The sequence below is a fragment of the Barbatula barbatula genome (assembly GCF_947034865.1).
Source record: "Barbatula barbatula genome assembly, chromosome: 11".
Classification (NCBI taxonomy): Eukaryota; Metazoa; Chordata; class Actinopteri; order Cypriniformes; family Nemacheilidae; genus Barbatula; species Barbatula barbatula.
The window spans coordinates 16,874,755-16,896,652 of record NC_136774.1 but is presented as its reverse complement, the minus strand read 5'-3'; the positions used below and the strand labels follow the sequence as shown (position 1 = coordinate 16,896,652).

The window sequence follows — 21,898 nt, the reverse complement described above, 5'->3', positions numbered from 1 at the left end:
GCTTTAAGGTAAACACATATGAAGAGGGTGGATAGGAGCATCGGCTCGATAGACGATCTCTTCAGTCTCAACTTACAGCGCTGCAGGGTGGCTTGACTCCAATGCACGTGAGAAACACATCTTTTTTTTTAGACGGACTGTCTGATGGTTTATTTGAGAGGTCTAGTTGTTTGTTAGAAGGTAATGTTCTCATATTCTGCGTTTATTTCTGAAGTATGTTTAGTATGTATTTATTTATTTTCTGCACTTGGAAACTTTTGATAATGCAATAAAATAAAAAATGGACCGCACAATTATAGCATTTGATGATCTTATATATTGCTTTTGCTTTGCAGTAACCAATGCATTTTTCAACTTAATGTTGTAAGTTAACAACACATTTCACATTTCACGTGAACCAAAACGAATAAATGATGAAGCGTTCATTGGCAGTTCATAATAGCTAATGTATTATATTAAATGTATTTAAAGGGATAGGTCACCCAAAAATTGAAATTGTTATTATTTCAAACCTGTATGACTTTCTATTTTCTTCAAAACATAAAAGAACATATTTTGAAGAAAGTTTGTAAACAAAAAATATTGGTCCACATTCGTTTTTATTATACAGACACAAAACCAATGCAAGTCAATGTAGACCAATGGTTTTCTGTTACTAACATTCTTCAAAATATATTTTGTGTTCTGCGGAAGAAAGAAAGCCATACAGGTTTAAAATTACACAAGGGTGAATAAATGATGACAGAATTTTCATTCTGGGGTGAATTATCCCTTTAAGCATTCAAGGTTTGTATGTGATAGGCTGAGGCATAAATATAATATTAACACAGTGTGTGTGTGTGTGTGTTTGAGAGTGTTTTGGACTGTAAAAACGGGTGTGTTTGTATAGTAGGTGGAGTAAATGTTATCTGTACTGGACTCTAACACAATACGTGTCCTCGTTCTTATCCTGTTGGTCATTGATGAAGATGAGAATCTCTTCTGTACCGGGATTCTGAGTTGGTGCGAAGCGCAGACCGATGGTGTAGATCTCCCCTCCTCTGATCTATAAACACACATAAAACACTGAAATTTAAATGCAATATACATGTCGGAGGCACCGTTGTCATTTCGATTAGTATGTGTACTGAAAATCTCGTTTCAAAGACATGCAGATGATATGCCTCACAGAATAAACTAAATCTGGAGATGTTTTAGCAGCAACAACATAAACGTTATGTGGCCTACACTTAACTTCCGGGGCCAGTTGCATAAACAAAGCCTTTAAGTTAAGACTGTGTCTTAACAACTATTCTCACAGACTAGGAATTAGTTTGGACTAATCTGTTTTACTTTTCATATTTCAATCTGCCTTTGTTTGTAACTGACTTGAAAAAGAAGAATCTATTACTTTTGAGTAGTTTTAATTTAATTTAATATTAATGTCATTTCATATACAATAAAATATGAATATACATTAATATTAAAACAGATTAGACAAGAAATGATTTGTTATATTATAGCCAATAACAGACAGGAAGTTAACTTCTGGCCAGGCATGTGCATCCGATGACACCGTCATATTTTATTGTATTTATATTATTCTTTATATTTTTTTCCACATTTTACAATAATAGTATCTCCATCAAAACCATGTAATACAATGGTAACTGTGGGAATTATGTTGTGGCTAAAATCTTTCAAAATAAATCAATGCTATGTTATTTTTTAGCATCTTGGTCACCCTTCACCTAGAATTTGTGTGTGATACACTCGGCTTTTATCATCCAGGATGCTTTTTAAACAGTTTTGGTCGAATGTCTATCTATGCTGGACTCTTTATTTATTTCATATATAATCCCTTTAAAAATATTTTTAAATAAACATGTTTTTATTTCTAATGAAAGAAATGTATATGTTGCAACAATTTTATTTTGTCTTCAAAAGTTTAACCTTACACCTTTAGATAAAATTAAAATAAATGAAAATTAAAAATGAGCTTTTATTTTGAGATTTGTTAAATTATGTTAAATGTTTTCTCAATTTTGTAATTTTATTATTTACTTGTTTATGTTGGTATATAAAATAAACTAATCTTCATTTGTTATCATAATTTTAGTTTATTTCTGGGGAACCAAAAACCATCTATTCCTTTCATTCTAAATAACAAAATGTTGTGTTTCCAGAACCTACATGTGATTACATGCATTCCTGAGTAAATGCTACACATTTAAACCGGTTGGATTGCTGTATACAGAGAAGTAAATTAGAGGAACTGCGCTCTGTTTGTCTTTATACATATTTTTTAATGGCTGACTAAGACATATGGAGCACAGTTAAGGATTTAGTTCATAATCTCCTCAAAAGCACGGACTTATCGATTCTTCCTTTGCTTTTTGGCTCTGCGCCTATTTTACGATGACACAGTTGTTATTTCTCAGAGGGAGAAAAACAACATCTCTATACACATTCTTCACAAATATAGAGCTCGTAAATCCAGCGCGAGAGAAGATAATTGAAGCAGTGTTGACTAGCGAGAGAATAGAGCAGGCCATTTCCTTTCTTTATGAGCTTCACCGTTTTTATTTGACGCTGAGGATTCATTAATCCGTTGTGTTCAATACTGTCAGTTGCATATTTCACTTTGTTTGGCTATTTATTGCCCAGATATGGGTTGTAAGCCATCATGCGAGACTCCGTAAACTACACGGCGATCAATGAGACCACTGAATGATGAAATTAACATTTTACCCCCTCCTGTTTTACACAGTTTCAGTGCAAAAACGATGATCAGGGAAAATGACACTGCGACCCCCGCAGCCATCGAGCTGTATCTGAGATCGTCTGCCCTTGCCGCTGACTAACTACTGTTCCATTGTCTGTCTGGAGTAACGCGCAACGGTTTCGTATCGATCGGCTGATCAATTAACAGCTTTTAATTGAAGTCTAATGTAGACCTACAGGCATCATTCTCAAATCTGAAGGTGACAGATATTGACATTTCCAGCCTAGAATCTCTCTTTGTCCATTTTTTTGAACAGCAGCTTTCCTCTGGGGACGAGCATTGCGAAAGGCCAAAACACAAAGCGACGGCTCCAATATACAGAGAACTTCACATAGCGTGAAATATGTCTGAGAATGACGGTTTAGACAGAGTAATTGATTCTTAGAAAGAGACATGTCAAGATTTCTCTCCCCTGGGCTCTAGACACCTTTCTGGTGGATGTGGCTTTTGAAAATGTGGTTTTCTGTCAACGTTCAACAGCAAATGTTTGGGAAATGATATACTTTTTATAAAGCAGCAGTTGTGAGCTGTTGTTTAATAGATCCAGGATAACGTCTGCACTATCTTACCTGAAACTGTTCCTCTTTAAACATAAGAAGGTCCGGGTGGTCTGTGCTCAGCTTGAATATTCTGGAGGTAGAGTATGGGTTGGTGAAACTTATTTTCTTATTGCTGCCTTTTCCTCCCTCGACTGGAACTTTGATTTCAAACGCCTGAGAAGATGAAACCACACATACAGACGCATTAAATAACTAGAATAAAAATGTCTGTTTAAATCACGGGCGTTGACATCAACTGCCATATCATCTGTCCGGATGGGGAAATTTAAAGCCTCATTCAGCTCTTGCCATTTAAAAATCTATGCTAAAAATCAACATAAACTGAGAAAAATTGTCACTGTGGATTGAACGTCGTGTTTCGGAGCCAGAGTGAATAGTCTAATCACTACTAATAGTTTAACTGCTTTATTGGCCAGTATGGTCACTCTATATTGGCATCCAATAGAAACAGCTCTCAAAAGAAGCTTTTTAAAGGGAAACAAAGGACACAATAAAAGTAATCATGGTCTTATCATAGTCCTTATATATGGACGCATAACTATAGAAGAAAATATTATTACTTAACCTTGGAGAGCATCTTAGGTTTAAATTAAAACCTTTATATGCTACTGTTTTGTTAAAGTGATGTTACGGCGGTACCCATTCACTTCTATTGTATGGACACAAAATAAAAGTCAATGGGTACCAGTATTCTTTCAAATATATTTTTTTTGTATTTTGCAGAATAAAGAAAGTCATAAAGGTTTTAAATGGCAATAGGATGACTAAATGATGATGAAACAAAAATCATTTTTGGGCGAACTATCCCTTTGAAAATACATTTCTATGGGGAAACGCACTTGATTTTTACTACGGTAAAGTACTGTTATTCATATTCCGTGTTTGTGTATTTTCCGCCTTTCTCACCTTGGAGATCACAGGTTGCCTGCATGTGATACACAACAGCCAGGAGCCGACAAGCTGCCGCGTGTCCACGTCAACCACGTTGAGGTAAAAGAAACGACTCCCAGGGCGCAGGGCCCTCACGCCCACCCGGACGTCCTGCACACCCTGAGCAGGCAGAGCAAAAATCTCACCTGGATCAACCTGCAGCAGACAGACAGAGAAGATACCGCATTCATAGAAATTCAGACAATGAAGAAAGTTAAGATACAAGACTTCCAATTCGACAAAACCTCACAAGGAACCACAAAGCTGCACCTTTTACTAAATGTGTGCCTTGTTGACATCTCCTGTCCAATATTAGCACATGGCCTATTAGGCCTATAGATAGAACTCTGCTATGTTTGCTCTGCTTGCATATTTAGATTAACAGGAAATAGCCATTTTAAGATTTACAACGCTCATATAATCCACACATGCAATTTCAGTAGGGATTTACATTAAAGCCCTTCTTTGTTTGCTGGGGTGTGCCGAACATGTGAAGATAATAAGTCTGCTTTAACCAAAAGGGCTCATTTTTACTTTATTTTCACATACAGTATTGAAAGTGATGACTGCACACTGTAAATTATGACTTCATCAATCTCCCCTCAAAGCACAAAAAGGGCCACAAAGCCCATCAGCGCTCCCACCCCTGATCTGTGTGTTTTCTTTTGACCCTCCAATTCGTACCTGAAGCTCCAGGGGATGCGACGTATAACACTTGACCCTCCGGATGGCTTGCGTGCCATGCAAAACCAGTGAATGCCAGTCGAGAGTGCCACACACACAGCTCAGGTCCATCCTTTGCAGGTAATGCACGTATACCTGCCATATCTGCGCAGGTGAGGCCAGCCAGGGGTCACTGCCACAGAGAGATTGACACAGAGGCATGTGAACAAACCCCTCACACACACACAAAAGACACTTTTAGCTTTTTATACAATGGTAGGACAGGCCTCACTTCCCCTGAGAGCGAGAGACATATCTCATATCTTCAAAAGAGAGGTGTTCAGAGAGCCACAAATGTCAGTTTTTAAATTCATACATTCACCTTTTTCTCAAGTTCATCTCACATGCCAGCAGGCGGTTACGCCCCTGCTGGAAGTTTGGAAATGTCGTTTTTTATTATTTTGTCTTTTGGGGGTCTAGATTTGGACCGTATTAATTAATGAAGGGCTTTTAACCCTGCTGGAGGGGGTTCCGCTCAAGGGATAAAGTTTGAAGAACGTTTGTGTCGTCCTTGGATGTTCAGGAGTCCTTAACAGCATCTGTTGGAAACAGCAGACTTCCTGTTTTTATAATTGCTTAGAGACTGAATTGGTTTTGGTTGATGACACGGTGTTGATCTGTCGACCAATGACAGACGGGGGGAGTGTTCAAGAACGTTGTATGAAAGGAATATTTTTTTGGCAGCTTGGGTGACACTAGAGGTACTTTGATATGGGCACAAGCAATGCGAGGGAACTGTCTGCCTTTAATTGTTGCTGTAGGATCGCTGTCACTATCACTGGTTTCAGTTCCAGAGGGAGATGTATGATCCGCAGGTTGTGAAATTGTGCTTTTATTCATGTTCACTGATTATGAACTCAGAGATGTTTCAGTTTTTGATGAATAAATGAATATTATGATTTGATGCAATCAGACAGTAAATGAGACATCCTGATTAAGCAAATATCATTAATCACACATGAAGGGAATAATCAGGGACCGGGCTTTCACGCACACACACACGTGCACACACACAAGAGCGCACACACACGTCTTGGTGCAGCTGGAACTGTAAATTTACACAGTACTAGGTACTCACCGTCTTAGAAAGAAGAGTGAACATTTTTTACACAAAAAGATAAAAACAAGTTTACGTACGTGAAAATCGTGATGAAGAATTTCCTAATTTGTGGACTTGGACAACCGGGTACTTTCAGAAATACATCTTGCGGCTCTCCTGGAGTCTAAAGTTTTAAAGGTTTTAAAAGCAAGAGCAAGAAAACTATGACAAAAATCTAAATGAATACATTCACCATCGCAAAAGGATTTGCGATTTCATTAAACCTTTGCTTTAATGAATAATAATTAAGAGATTCATTTTGACAGTTTACTGATTAAAAATTTAAAGCAGAAATAACAATAAAACAAATTGTGCTGAAGAAACCATTTAAAAGGATAGTTCACCAGAAAATGAAAAGTTCTGTGATCATTTACTCACCCTACAGTCAATTGAAACCAGTGTGGCTTTCTTTCTTCCGCAGAACACAACAAAATATATTTTGAAGAATGTTGTTAAATGGTACCAATTGACCTGCATTGGTTTTGTGTCCAAATAGATAAAACAATACAATATCCATACAATGTCCATACAATAAAAGTGAATAGGTGCCGAAATTGTTCGGTTACTAAATATCCTTTTTACAGCATTGGAATGACAAGAGGGTGAGTAAATGATGACAGAATTTAATTTTTTGGGTGAACTTTCCCTTTCATAACCCATCTTCAATCTTATTGGCTGGTTGCGGTTATAAGTTACTCCCGATTGGCTTACCAAGGTGGTGGTGTGGCAGACGACATTGGGGTCGCTGCAGCGCACATGAAGGGTGGCGGAACCATCTGTGAGCAAGTACAAAAGGAGACAGAGAACAAATGAGGTCTTCAGTTCGGTACTAATAGCAGACATGGAGGTATCCATATGTGTGTATGTGTGTGAGTAGGAGCCAAGATGTTTGTAATGAGCAGCACCTGCTGTGCTGTCCCAGGCCGCTGGAAGGCGAATGGCTTTTTTCAGGAAGGTGAATTCAGGCTGGTAGAAACGAAAGGTCTGGTCCACCACATGTGGCGTTGGTTCAACATTCATCTGGCAGATCGCCAGAGGCTTTCCATCCTCCCCACGGAAATGAACCTTTAAAAAAGTCCACACAACAAAATTTACACTATATAAACACTGAAGTAAACAACTGAAAAGCTTCCTGCAAGTTACAAACCTCAAAAGAACTAACCGGAGCTTCCAACAAAAATCAATCGATTTAGTTAAAAATTAAAAGAGCGTTCCGGGTTCAAAGCAAGCTGAGAGTTATTGACTGCATCTCTGGTGTGCTGTCGATTATCACAAACAATTACCATGACTTTCAGTCTGGAGAAAGAACCGAAACATTTTTCTAGGAGGCTTATATAAACTTTAAATATATCCAAAATTATATTTGTGCATATTTTTTTTATAAAGTCCCTGCTGTATTTTCGTATTTTAGACAATCTAAAAAAAATAGTTTCTCGACTAGCTTCACCTCAACGCTACAGTTTACTGGTGGTCATTGGGCTTTCATGTCTACCAGTTAACACAGAACCTGACCATGCTGGTTTTAAAAGTTTAAAGGAGGGGCGGTAGACACTGACCAATACCTGACAAGCCTATTTGACATCAGTCACATCTCAATGAACTACACTGACAGCATATACTGTGCTATGAAGTAAAGTGAGACATCTGCAGTCCGAGTGCACAACCTCCCTCGCGTGTGAGATACAGTTGAGCTGGCTGTCAGCTTCACAGCCCAAGACAGTCCATTGACACTTCTCCTGAGGTGATGTCAGCTGATGTGCAGCAATGCTTGACCTCAGCCGGCCTAAAAATGATATGGGAGATGTGTGCGTGCACGTGTGCGTCATGCGTCAGTGTCTCTCCACGGCATATGGCAGCAATAGCTGGAAGGCACAATGACCCATGATGCCATAGAACAGCACATCACCATGCACACATACACCCAAACGTACATTTGTTTTGCTATATTAGTGAGGTCATGTCATACTTCTATTATATATTAAATGCTTTACTAACCTTACAGTACCTCTCACAGTAACATCAAATCTCACAGTAACATCACACAACACACTCAGAGCTGGTCAGGATAACGTAACACAAGCTTTCAGTTTCCATAAAAATGTACAAATTAAATGAAAATTAGATGAATGAAATAAGAATTCAAATATGAAAGTTTAATGCTTTGTCACATTTTCAGATTTTGGAATTTAACAGACTCAAATTTATTTAAGTAACAAATGTTACTATTTTTGTGGTCCATTGTTTGCTTTATAACATTATAGTCAGGTTTCGAATTCAAGGGGGCTGGTGATCTGGGACCCCCCATGAGGCAATAGGGACCCCCCTAAGAGGTAAAAAAATAGACTTAGGGGGTCCTTCAGTTATAATAAATAAAACATTGTGGAGGTAAGAGACAGTAAATATGGCGAATACATTATTTATAATAATTAAGTCCCTTTTAGGTGACTCATGTCTTTTCAAAAACTGAAATGCTTGATATTGTTTACTGCTTGTTTGGCGCCTCTCAAATGGTAGCTTGGGCAAATAAAATGCATTCTAAAAAAATTGAAAGTTTTATGCCTATTTTTGAAAGGGGAAAACCTATTTCTCTCTCTCTGTACTTTATTTATCCAATACAACTGTTGGGTGGAGTTGTTATACTACATAGCATCGGCTATATAGACATTGCAATAATATATTAAGAGTTATTTGAGGGTGGGGGCTTACTGCTTCTGTACATAATGAAAGATTAAATAATTACATAATATTGTCGGTGTGAACTAACCCTTCAATAGATAGTACAAACAATAAAGGTCATGCTACTTTGTTCATCACAAACATTTTAGAAGAAAAATCAGATTGTTCTTGACCAAGTGATTTCTTCACTCATAAGATTGTAAGTGAGGTGTGAGGGTGGTGTGGGTTTCTGTGTATGACATCAGCGGTGCAGCAAACACACTTCTTACCTTGATGGATTTCGCTTCAATGGTGTTGGACAGATGTTTCTTAGCCATCTGTGAACTTCTTGAAATCTTTAAGCCTTTTGTATCCTGCAATATTAAAGAACAGTCAATTATATAGACCACCACATTAGGTGAGGCAGAAAACAATCACAATAAAATAATGTCATTTAGCGATGGGAAAACATTGTTTGGACAGGTCTGTTCAGAACGTCGGGATGAGACTGCTTTTAATATTTCTCATTATTGCTGAGTAATTTTAAACGGCCTCTTTCACTTCGTGTGCATCTGTAATACTAGAGACTATAAAAAACTAAATCCAATTAAACCGGAAACATGCAAACTAATCCAAGTCTCATCGTTGAAGTGGGAAATGAGGAACCCGAATGCAGTTTCTCACCGATGATGCATTGTTCATGGTTGAATTAAACTACAGTGCGAAACACAAAGACAATTAAATAGTTGACATTTTTTTCTTGTTGTTTTCCGGGATCAGCGGTTCAGTGAACAGCTTTGGGACCTCAATGAGAGGCTGTGAAAATGTTACTTTGCGTCCCAATTCAACAATACTATGTGATAAACGTAGGGTGATATGAAAGAACACAAGTTTAAATGTAAACAAGGGTAAAGCAGATTTGGGATGGATATTGTAACACGAAGATTTACCTGAGAAGGAAGGGCGTGGCCACATAGGAAGGTTTGGTACTTGAATGGGATCTGGACGCTTTCTTTGGGCCGCAGGTAAACCCGTGGAGTAGGCGTGCTCTCCTGGTGAAACATCTCCTGCTCTAGAGGTGTCAGCGTTTTCGTCAACTCCTTAAAATATCTCCATTCCTCACTCTTCAGGATTACACTGAGGTACAAAGAGAAAGAGGCAGAAAGTGTCAAGAGACGGAGAGAAATACAAAGAGCAGCTTTAGGACCTTCTTTGGCTTGCCAGCATGATTTTATTGGCACAGAAAAAGAGAGTATGCTTGAGAAAAACTTGAGTATGCATGATACAGTTGAACATAAGCTCTCACAGAAATTAAACTCCAGGGAGGGTACAGTTTAAAGATAACACACTCTGGGTGTGAAATATGACTTTCTGTTTCATAGAAAAGTATTTCATGCACAAACATATGTGGAAAAGGGCATTTAAAACATCAAAGGCACCCCTCCGGGCCTTAAAATGGATCGTTTTTTATACATGAAAAAGAAACGAAAAAAGGTATATAAACTCCTTCGTACACAGTGTGGTGGGTGTGAAACCAAGCCACAGAAAATTCAATCGCATGCCCTCCTAAATAACAAAGCGGGGAAGGAGCTCCGTGCGGTGAAATGTTATCTGGCAGAATATTTCTTCATCATAAGAGAAACCAAGCAGATACAGATCATCACCAAACACAGCATCTGAGATCAGAGACTAGCCGGAGAAAAAAGGCAGAACAAACAAACATGGCTTTCAAAAGAGAGTCTGTGCTCAATGAGAGACTGGTGAGGCTGAGGCACACTGTTTTTCTCACTGTGACAGATGTAAATAAACTACTGAGAAATTCTTACAAAATGTATACTATATTTACAACATATTTTTCAAAATTTACCAGGTTGTATTTCTTAACATTCAATACGATGGCCAAAAACTGTTTAAACATACAATACATTACATTAACAAGTACAAGTGTGTATGTAAAATATGAATATGAAATATATATACACAATATAATATAATGCAGTGTAAAATGAACTGAAAATAAAAGATTTAAAATAATTCCTAGTTTGGCCTCTGGAGGTTAAATGCACCTTTTTCTCAATTGATGGAAAAGAAAATGAAATTTCGGTCTGAGGTATATCTAAAAAAACGCTTCAGAAGGAGAACAAATCGTGCGTAACAGGACCTGACCTATGAGAATGAAATGAATTAGACCGAGGGAGCTAAAGCAGTCTGGTGAAAGCTGGAATATCCTTTAACCTGCAGCTGCCTCAGTTCAGCTTGTCTGTTTATAATGTGTGGCAACAGGTGAGAAATATCTTCATTGAAAAGAGAGAGAGAGAGTGAGAGAGAGATGAGGAAGGTGACTTTATAAGGCTGACTTTGTGGCATACTTCAGCAATACAATCACAGCCGTGACATCCGTGGCTTCCGAAGCTTCAGTTCAAAACAAACAAACGCAAACTCGAGATCTCAGGTATTTGTTTCTCTGGCACAGCTGCATGCACAACACAATTCTCTACACACACACACACACACACACACACACAGTTTCTGGCTCAGGGTGAGCAGTTAGTTCCATGACGGATCTTTAAGTGCTTTGGTTTTATGAAACGATGAAACAAAGCGCAAGCTGAGAAGACAATGACTACGCAAACATACTTCACAGAGAGACACAGCAGTGAATATTCATCTTCCGAGGGGTAGGAACAGCTAGACAGCACAATGCCCTAAAACAAGGTGCGTGTGTGTGTCTGGAATTTGGGCTACTACTCTCTTCCCTAATGAAAGGGAATGTAGGGGGGTGTAAATACCGGAATTTATTTTGCTCCGCCTGATCAACCTTTCACAGCTTTTTTGTCTTTGTGTTAAAATACCAAGTTGTACATTTAGAGCTTCAACATTAATGAGGATGAAATTCAGACGGTGATGGATATTTAACATTACGCCGCAATTAGTCGCATCCCCAGACGGCACACCTACGGACCACCCGCAATCTATTATGCATTTTATAATGTGTTCTGTGTACATTCGTGCTTACACCATTATTTTCTCTATTTGTGGTATATGTCATATCTGGTAGCCACATCTCTTGATTGACTTGTCAGTCAGATTGTATTATTGTATGTAAGTGTGCGATTCTTAGTCCATTGAAAAACATCAGACCTTTGGTTCAGTGAAAGATCTGTATACACCACAATACACTGCAATTATAATAACCTTGAACAGGGAAATTGATTATTTATTCAGCGTTGTGTTTCCAGCTCACCGGGAGACTCTCGGCCCATGAAACATCCCGCTGAGGAAAACTAATTTGCTCATATGTCAGACATGGCTGTTAACATTTGACCTACACTTTCATCTACACATTTTCAGTGTATCATTCTTGCATTTTACCCTTTATGCAGTACAGTCTTGGGCATGTTAGTATTTTTACCCCAAAAGGGGTTTTAAGCGCGTTATTTAAATATTTTGCTATATTGTGTCAGAAGGAAACATCACTTCATTTCCAAACATTCATTTTGAGATTATTTGTAATAATCCAGTAGGACTTTAAACAAGAGCCGGTGCTACACACGCAGATCTGGTCGCACCATCATTGTGTCTATTATTGCATAAAGGGGAAAAAACGGGGACTGCAATTCAGCCCTCAGATAGGTTATTCTAAAATGCGCAGCCTTGAACGCGAGGGTCTCGAGACACGCTTTTGAGATGCATGTTGCCGTCGAATAAAACAGTTGTCATGCAAACTTTCTACTGTAAACAGAAGGTCGCAACGCTTACCCCGCCTCCAAATTCTTCTTTTGGTTCACTGCATTTGGAACTATCATTGATGTGCAGCACTGCATGTAAAAAAAACTTTGGCAATGTCTCCAAGAAGCTAGAAGAAAAGTACTGTACATCATTGTTTTTAAGTGTGTTTCACCAAAAGTATGTAACTTTGTCAAAGCACAGTGAATCGAATTGAAACAGAACTAACTGAGCTCGATTCAATTTTATGGATTCTTGGTTTTTTTCATAGAGCTGAAGGTATAGATTGTGTTTATTTAGTAATTCAGCCTGTAGTAGTCCAAATGAAACAAGTTGGGTCAGTGGGTTCTGCAAGGCTTTAAAATGGTTCAGTGCTTGTATAAGCAGGGGCGTTTTTTAACCTCTACTGGGGCACAGGCCCCCATTACTTCTTCTATCACTTGCGACACAATGCCCTATATAAACTTCCCTTTCTTAAATCACTATTCCTACAGTTTAACAATACTACGGAAGGTAAACATTTATGTATTTACAAATATTGAAGTATCTTCAACGTACTTAACAAACTTTATTAACATGTTTGCATGCACTGTATGGAAATAATGAAAGCTGAGAGCTTTCTTCTCATTCATTACACAACGATACAAATGAATAATTATCCTTTCCAAGAATTTACAATTACAATATTTCAAGTCGTTTTATGGCTAGAACTAATATAAAGAACATAATATTATCTTTAAAAGACAATAGTTCTGTGTCTCAATTTCTGGTTTAACAGCCCAAACAAGGCTGGTTCATTTTTTTAACCAGCTGTATTGCATTCAACTTTACTGCCTATAACAGCACATATTAAATATTAATTCAATTTCTGAAAGTACAGAACACAAATGTTTTTCTAAGCAACTATGCAATTTACAGACAAAGGTTATCGTGAGATATTTTCTAATGTCTGAGACCTGACGGGCTGGGGATCTACAGTAGTTAGGGTTAGGGTCTTACTTGCCTCAAACTCATCATCTCTCCTTTCTGCTTCCATTTCCCTGCTTTACACAAACAAATTCTAATGTCCATCTACAGAGTCAAAATAAGATGAGCTATATTATTTAGAAATTTACATTGGGTTCGTCACATTATCATAGCCCACCTCAGTCGGGTGTCGTCACCCTTTTCTGCACGAAAGTACAGCACAAGTTTGTGTTTTCGGACCAGTTAAAATGCACGACTGTGTTGCTTTTACAAGCGTGAATTAGGCTACTAAATTGCATATAGATCAGTTTTGAGACGCAATCATCAATGTAAATGATTACACTAACAAATAATCTCAATTGTTAAACATAAACTTGAAATTTATATTGGGGCACAGCAGATTTATACTGGTGCATGTGCCCCAGTAAAAGGGGTCTAGCGACGCCCTGTGTAGAAGTATTATATCTCACCTGAGTTCTGGCTCATCACACTCAATAGTGACTGTCTGAGGAACGTTCAATGGATTCTTCAGCACAAATTCGAAGAACTCCGCTGTTCCCAGTGTGGCGTAAAGAGTGTGCTTGGTGGTAATGGCTTGGGAGAGCATGTTGGTGATCTCCTGTGTTTTACAGCGCTGACGATAGGCTTCTATCACGTGTAGATCACGAGCATGTTGCACACGCTCTGTTCTGTGCCTCTGAGAGAGAAAAACAAGAAATACACTGCAATGAGGATATTTCATATTATCTGTATTTATTATACTAGATAACAAAATCCTATCCTAAATTGTGATTTTCTGTGTGAAAACATTCACATGCAGGTTGTTCACAGTGAGTAAGACTTTATTTGTAATCTCTGTATAAAATCATCGTAACATTTTTGACCAAAAATGTATTGATGTAATCCACATGCTGAATGTACGTCAGAAAGAGAGCTAAACTAATAAAACTGACATTTCTGCATGCTTGGCAAGACCGTGTCCAGCTGCAGTGAGAAAGTAATAGTTGGATTTCATCATTCTCATGTGGGAGGAACTGGTGTGTTTCAGCTGCTTCCTGTTTGGAGCTTAAATTAACCATGTGTTTTAATATCGACTCGGCAGAGAATGTCAAGATCGCACGGCGCACAGTGGTAGAGAACAGCAGTCAGCTCACACTGAGACAGACAGATTTTCAATCCCGCTCGATAAGAATCTCGCTCTCGCCTTCTTTCTCACCGTGAGGTTTGAATTGTCCTGAAAAGGAGGCGGGACCCCCTGCTCCTCGTGTTGACGGACAGCTGCCATTCTATCCATCTTCCTCTGGCGCACTTCCTCCGTTTCGCCCTGCTTGTGGACTATGGCTCCGCCCACTTCCCTCATGGTGCTTTGGAGCAGTCTGGCCAGCTCGCTGTCGATTTCTGGCAAGCGCCGTGCTCGCCTGGCATTATTTGCTGCAAGGCACACATATACACATGCGTAAGCAACATCTTTCGTCCTAAAAGACCCCTGCGCTCACCTTTTTCCCTTCCTCTGGGGCCACTTTTAACAATCCATTTGGCCTGGTGTTCACACCCAATGAAACCTGCTTGTACATGTACCTGCTCTGAAATCCACGCTTCAATGCGATTCAACATCACAACTAACATAATCCTGTGATTTGACGCCAACGAAGTCGGGACGCAGGATCAAAAGATGTTTTTTTCCTCAACCTAAATTCCCACTGTAGCCCAACCTACTGAGACTGAGAGAAAGAGAGAGATCTACAGCGCACTGTTAGAGTCTCAGAGTGATGAATAAGAGCATGTTGAAACACTCTCTTTCTCTCCATCTCATCACCCTGACATGCACACACCCCTCCAGTAACTGCCCTCTCGCGGCTCAAAGACACCTGGGAGGCACTGTGTTATTTTTCTACTGTGTTAGTGTCAGCTACAGGACATAGCTATAGTTACATTATACGGTAATGATGTATGTCATGGTTGCAGACAGCTAGCTCTTTAGTGGACAGTTGAACCGCAATGAATACACACACACACAGAAAACACACATAATAAAAAACGTGAGGCCTGACATGCTCAATTATGCAGTTTCTTGAACACAAACACTAGCTATGCAAGGTCGATTTCACACATCATTGCATTACGTAATGTGTCCGAACGCCTGGCTTGCGGGACCATGAAAGGGGGCACATTAATATCCAAAAATCCGTTTTGGCACAATTGCAAGTGCATTTAAGTTCGCAATGACAAGTTCACGAGCCATGTAATGCATTAAATCCTAAGACTCAAAAATATACAGAGCGTTTACACATGCGTTTTAGTTCACAGGAATTACTTAAACATTTGCATGAAGACAATTAAAGGGATAGATCACCAAAATCACAAAAAAAATATTCTGTCATCATTTCTCACCCTCTTGTCATTTCGCACCTGTATGACTTTCTTTCTTCTGCAGAACAAAAAATAAGATATTTTGAAGAATGTTGGCAACCAAACAATTCGCTTCTATTGGTTGGACACAAATGCAAGTCAATTCGTACAGCCTTTGTTCGGTTACCAACAAAATATCTTCTTTTGCGTTCTGTAGAAGAAAGAAAGTCATACAGGTTGGAAATGACAAGCGGGTGAGTATATGATGAGTACATTTTCAGTTTTGGATGAACAATTCCTTTAATGCCATACACTTACATAAAAGCTAACAAAGACTGGCAGACTTCTTCATGGTATACATCATATAATCAGAAAAATTAAGCAATGAGGGAATACAAAATGGCCACAGATAAACTAATTCTCAGCCAAATCCTCTACTAGATAGAATTACCAGCAAATCAAACATGATCTACATTTGAGAAATTCTCCAGAACTGCTGATTTTTTTTAGTTCTGGTGGTTTGAAGTCAAGGTCTGGTGCTTTAGAGCGATGATGTGCTGTACCGTTAAGCTTGAGGACCGTAAAAGCCGGGACACTTTCTCCTGCTAAACCCCGAGTGGCATCACTGGGCTGGACCACATGGGAATGTGCTGGAGGAAGAGCCAAGGAAGTCTGGAAACTTGATACACTGCCACCTGTTGAAAACAAGAATCCAAGAAATTAAATCAAGCTCAGTCTAAATCCCTTTAGGTTGGTCAAATTCAATACAAATTCATATAGACTTCGTATGAACGTATTTCCAGTGGGCATAAAATCTGACTTTCTGCTGTTTTCAAAATATCTGCTTTTATTTCAAACAATTTATGTGATTATGTGAACTAGGTGTTATATTGGCACCATAAGTTAGATTCTGATCACCACTGGCTTTCTCCTTTTTCTTTCTAGATAATGAGGTGAAGCAACAGCTTCCATCAAATACAGACCTGAAAATATGAGCCAATGAGTTTGATGGATCATTAGAGACCAGTTTATTTTTAAAACTGGGATTGTTCGTGAGTGAAGATTTCAACACATTCACAGAAAGATTGATGCCGTTGATGCATTGATGATGACAGTGCTCTAGCCAGACACAACGTGACAAGTTTGCAGAGACACAATGTGTCGTAATCATAGCCAAGCAAAATACAGCCACGGAAAAATATGAAGAGACCATCCCAAATTTTCATTTCAAATCAGTATTTCTAGATGTATTGTGGCCATTTCAGTCCTGTCTGTTGTATTTCGATAAAATCAAACCTCAGGAGTGACATAAAGTCATCCAACAGCAATATGAAAGACTGACAGCATGATAAGACATATGAAATCTGTGATAAAAAAATTGAGATTATCACATAAAAAGCGAAAATACATGTAGAAATATTACTATGGTAGCTTAACGGCCCCCTAATCCGTAAAATGCACTTCAACATAACGCTGTTGGCGATCGCCTAGAAAAGTGATGTCACTCTGATAATGCCCGGCCCATGACCGTTCAGACTTATGAGCATAGTGTCCACCTTCCGCCATTTTCACGCAAGAGCAGTAGCCAGTGACAAGAATGTCTCTGAAACAACTAATGTGTGCAGTTGACGGATGCAAAAATAAACATAGAAGTCTAAATTTACTCCCGACATCTGAGCCTCTGAAGACACTGTGGATGCAAAAGACATCAGGTGAAGTCACTTTACACTGGGATGCTTGCGTTTGTCCCATGTATTGTCATGTATAAAAACAATGTGCACGGGGTAAAAACATGACGCTGTTTTGAGCTGAAACTTCACAGATACATTCTGTGGACTCTTAAGATGTATATCACATGTAGTTAAAGGGCTACATTAGAGGGCCTTTAAAGTCCCCATGAACTAGAATTTGCTATCGTTTTTACTTCCGTATTCTTCCGTATTTTCACTGCGAATTGATTGGATGTGTAAAAACAGCAGTTTGTTTTTTGAGCAGTTGCATTGATTTTTAAATGAAACTGGCATCAGACTGACAGTTGAAGGGGAGGAGCTAATGGATGCTCCGGCCAAGCCGTCTATTTTACGTCATTTCAGATGGATAGTCAGTTCAGGGCGGAAGAGCATTTACAGATTTTAAGGGTACATGAATTTTTAAAAGAAAATGACCCATATTGATAAGCTATTTACTATAAACGCTACAATATTTTATGTAATTTAAAGTATTTTAGCTTGAGATGTGGGGGAAATTTTATTAGTAATTCACAGAATAAAAAATGTTTTTTACCCAAACACATACAGTACCTATAAATAGTAAATTCAGAAAAACTGCAAATTATCTTTTTAAATGGCTGTATGTTACTTATTTTGGAATTTGGACCAATAAGGTCTAACGGGGGGCGGGGCTATTACAAAATAATGATAATTGAATACCATATACATCGGCGTCTAATCAAATTAGGACACAATGTGACTAAAGAAAGTTAATTGCCTGGGGTAAGAAACATTCTGTGGTTTAAATAAAAACTAAAGACAATACTGAAATCTCAAATGTCTCAAAAGTATTATCCTTGGCCAATGACCCTTAGGTTCCTGTTTCTCTACCTATCTCTGTGATTGCTGTGCATTGTCTAAACTGCAGTGTAACTGCTGTTCTCCAGTGGGTTTAACAGCCAGCATCCAGCACCCCAAACATTGCACAGGCTTCACCTGTGATTACTGACAGGTAAGAGCTGTAATTACAAGTCTGAGACAGAGGTCAGACACAAAACGAAGGGGACTGGATATGTGTGTGTGTGTTCTAGGGCACCGCCTGCGATTGATTAAACTCCAATGAAAACAGCAATAGAGGGATACATAAGTCAGCCGTCCACACATTAAACACAAACTCTGTTTGTCAATGAGACATCAGCCGCCGATGAGACAAATGTTTCCACTCAAGAACATTTCATTTAAGAGCATGATGGTCTTCTGAAAAAGGGATTGAGTGAGTATGGTCGTGTTGTTTTGTTCAAATTAGAGACATTTTAGAATTGCGAAAAGAGGTATATTTTCTACAAAACATGTTTTTTATTAGTTAAAGCAACAATATGTAACATTTTGGGCTAAAAATAAAGTAAATAAGCATCTGTCTCCTTACCTTATAATGGTTAACGTATAATAATCACTCATAGTTTGAGTGTTTGGGGTGGATTTTTAGGAAATGTCAGGTGGATTTATCATTTGCCTTTGCGTGATTGCGTCACTCATGACATTTTTTGGATATGTGCCACGTAGGACATTGTAACTTGTAAAACCTGTCATCACACTGTATATGCATTTAAAAAAGAACGCAGTACTATTGTGTGCAGAAAAATAATCCATTTAAATAATATCAGCACAGCACAAAGCAACAGAACAGATGAAGGGTTTTGGTAGGTTGTTCTGAGAAAACAACATTAATGTGAAAGACCGAGGATTTCAAAGTCTAAACATCTTACGCCGGAGTCGTTTTATTTGTTTAAAGGTTTTTCTTAGACCATCAGAAAAAGTGTCTCACTCGAAGCTGTCACAAGCCTCAAAATCTAGCAAAACTTTCCAAAACTAGGGAGTTTCACAGAGTTTGAAAAACTGTCATACAAACGCACGCACAACTCAAAACCAATTGTAGGAAATTGTTACACGTTGGCAGAGTGAAATTCTGAAGCGATTTAAAAATGGCCCTGGATTTAAAACAGAACCTCTGAAATGTCAAGAGTCTAAAAACTGACACTGGATGTTTTACCACAAGTTCAGCACTGCAGAGAAAAAAACATTTATGACGTTGGTTCTCACATTTTTCAAAACATGAAATCTCATCCAGACTTTCCACCGTGAACTCAACGTGCTGATTGGGTGCTTCATTATGTTGATATACCCCCTATTTCCTTGCCACAGCTTTGTGAAGTATTAAGATATAGTCCAGTGCTCTTTTATCTTAGAGTAGGACATGATAGGATTTCCATTAGGATGCACTTCCTCATCTCACATTTCATAAATGAAGCATTGTCTTCGAGGGCGCAGACAAAAGTGTACATTGGCCCCTGCTGCAACTGTATACAGAACCATTGTTTCGCTTTTTCTACCATCAAAGCAAAGATAGGGACTCGCTTCGACATAATTGTCGAGGAAATGCGATTTTCCTTCTTTCTTTTTCTCTTTCTCAATTCCCATCTCTCTTTTTTCTCTGCTTAAGTCTTTGCCGTGCTTATCAAACGTCTGCAGATGAGCAGCGTGGGGGCCAGAGGCAGGCGAAATTATAAAAGCCTAATCTTTTTTCTCCTCCATCTGGCCCTGCGTACGGAGGTGATGGAGCCTGTTGCTTCCGTGCTAAGCTTCTGACAGCTGCGCCGATACACGTGGAATTCAGATACAATTTTTTTTTATGGCATTAATATTCCATTAGCGCGGAATTAAGTTATCCTGTTCAATTCTGCGGATTTACTGTTTGTTTAATTATTCACTTGTCTGTTGGTATCGAGCGGAAGTTAATTAAAGAGGATTTCGTGTGACAATTTTTACATGTCACAAGACGCCAATCATCATGAGCCCAATTTCAGAGGAGATTTATTTATTCCTATCAGCGGGACACGCCTGCCTTTGTACCATAGCGGAAAACGTTGAATCGGACAGCATAAGGATCTGTTCGGCGGCATTACCTAACACTGCTTTGTGGCATCATATTGTGTATTAGTAAAAGCCAATTTAATATATGTAAAATGACATTTGCATGTGGATAAAACAATCTTTTTATTTATTTTTATGACCAATAATTGTCTTTGTTTTGACCTAGCTTGTCCTCTAAGGAGCTTTCAATAGATTGAAATCTCTATAAGCCTCTGAGAGCGAGTAAACCTCGATCTCTTTCTAATGATTAACGCTCATTAGAGAAACAAACAAATGGACAACGCATTAATCCCAGATTGAGATACAGCATTGAGAAGCTTTGAGCTGCGTTGATGCGAGGATGTGGACGAGTTAATTGATTCGGTCCGCTGAGAGGGAGATACAGAAAAAAGCTGATGGCTATCTAGCCGCCTGACTGAGTAATTTCGCAGGAAATGCTTGCACAGGACCTTTAAAGTAAAGCTTAAGCAGATAAACAGGAATACGGACTATGAATAGCTTTGATTCAGGTCTGATTTTCACAGCGGATAGCAACTCGATTGTTTAAGGTCACGCAGGATTGATGCTTCACACCCGGTCGTAACTGTTATGATGGAGAGCTGTGTTCTTTGAAATTTTAATTTCAAGGTTAACAATGCGTATTATGACATGCCGGTTACCCTAGAATGCTTACCGACGTTGCCAAGCCGCAGATGCAGAATTCCTTTCACGGTGGTGTAGACATTGATGGGTGGAAAGGCCCCGTGCTTGCTTTCACAGCTGGCATCCTGTAGGTACTCAGTGGTGATCACTTCCAGCTCGTGGCACACCTGGACGGCCGCACGGCCCTGCCGGAGCATATGCTGGAAGTAAATGACACAAATATTATTGGTCTGCAATTTAGGGGGAAATAAACAATTCCACAGTTAAAACATTTGTAATGTTTTTTTTGTGAAGGCTTATGCGGGCATAAGAATCCGCTTTTTCTCTATCACGGCTGCGGAGAAGATTATGATCTGATGAAATTATCCACCTCTCAGCTCTTCTAGAACATGCACCCCGATTGGAAGATTCATCAGAGTATGCGAGTGCATTCATTTTTATCTACTAATTAAATCTTTGCATTACACCGATTCTGAATTCCAGCCGTGCAGAACAAAAAGAGTTAGCAAACAAACAAACAAATAAACAGCAACTGAGACATATGTTACAGGCGTCTGGCAAATGCCACAGTCTGATGAACCTGTGGTTTTGTCTGATGCCTAAATGGACCTTTTGTTATTTCTGAAAAGGTCAGAATCCGTGCTAAAGAAGAACAGTCCAATTACATCGATGCGATTCAACCCATTTCTGGTCTTGCTTTTTATTTGAACCTTTATTCAACAGCTGACACTGCACAGAGCTCAAACCACGAGACCCGTGGTGATCTAAGAGACGCAGGTGTCTTGAAGCATTGCATGCATATTTAATCATTTCAACATTACACTCCCATCTGAGCGCTAAATAA

The 21,898-nt window shown here is 38.8% G+C and overlaps 1 protein-coding gene across 1 annotated transcript in view; it reads right to left on the bottom strand.

Annotated features, from left to right (window-relative positions):
- Positions 1-792: 792 nt before the first annotated feature.
- Positions 793-21,898, bottom strand: part of nphp4 (nephronophthisis 4) — a gene marked incomplete at its 5' end in the record, with an annotated part of 102,870 nt that continues 81,764 nt past the window's right edge. Inside the window, 13 exons of the mRNA XM_079468138.1 lie at positions 793-1,045; positions 3,334-3,477; positions 4,231-4,410; positions 4,939-5,110; positions 6,115-6,200; positions 6,788-6,852; positions 6,982-7,141; positions 9,022-9,105; positions 9,682-9,868; positions 13,894-14,120; positions 14,640-14,854; positions 16,336-16,467; positions 21,086-21,254. Of these exons, the coding sequence (XP_079324264.1) occupies positions 905-1,045; positions 3,334-3,477; positions 4,231-4,410; positions 4,939-5,110; positions 6,115-6,200; positions 6,788-6,852; positions 6,982-7,141; positions 9,022-9,105; positions 9,682-9,868; positions 13,894-14,120; positions 14,640-14,854; positions 16,336-16,467; positions 21,086-21,254 (1,962 nt within the window). The 3' untranslated portion in view covers positions 793-904. The remainder of the gene's footprint in view (positions 1,046-3,333; positions 3,478-4,230; positions 4,411-4,938; positions 5,111-6,114; positions 6,201-6,787; positions 6,853-6,981; positions 7,142-9,021; positions 9,106-9,681; positions 9,869-13,893; positions 14,121-14,639; positions 14,855-16,335; positions 16,468-21,085; positions 21,255-21,898) is intronic.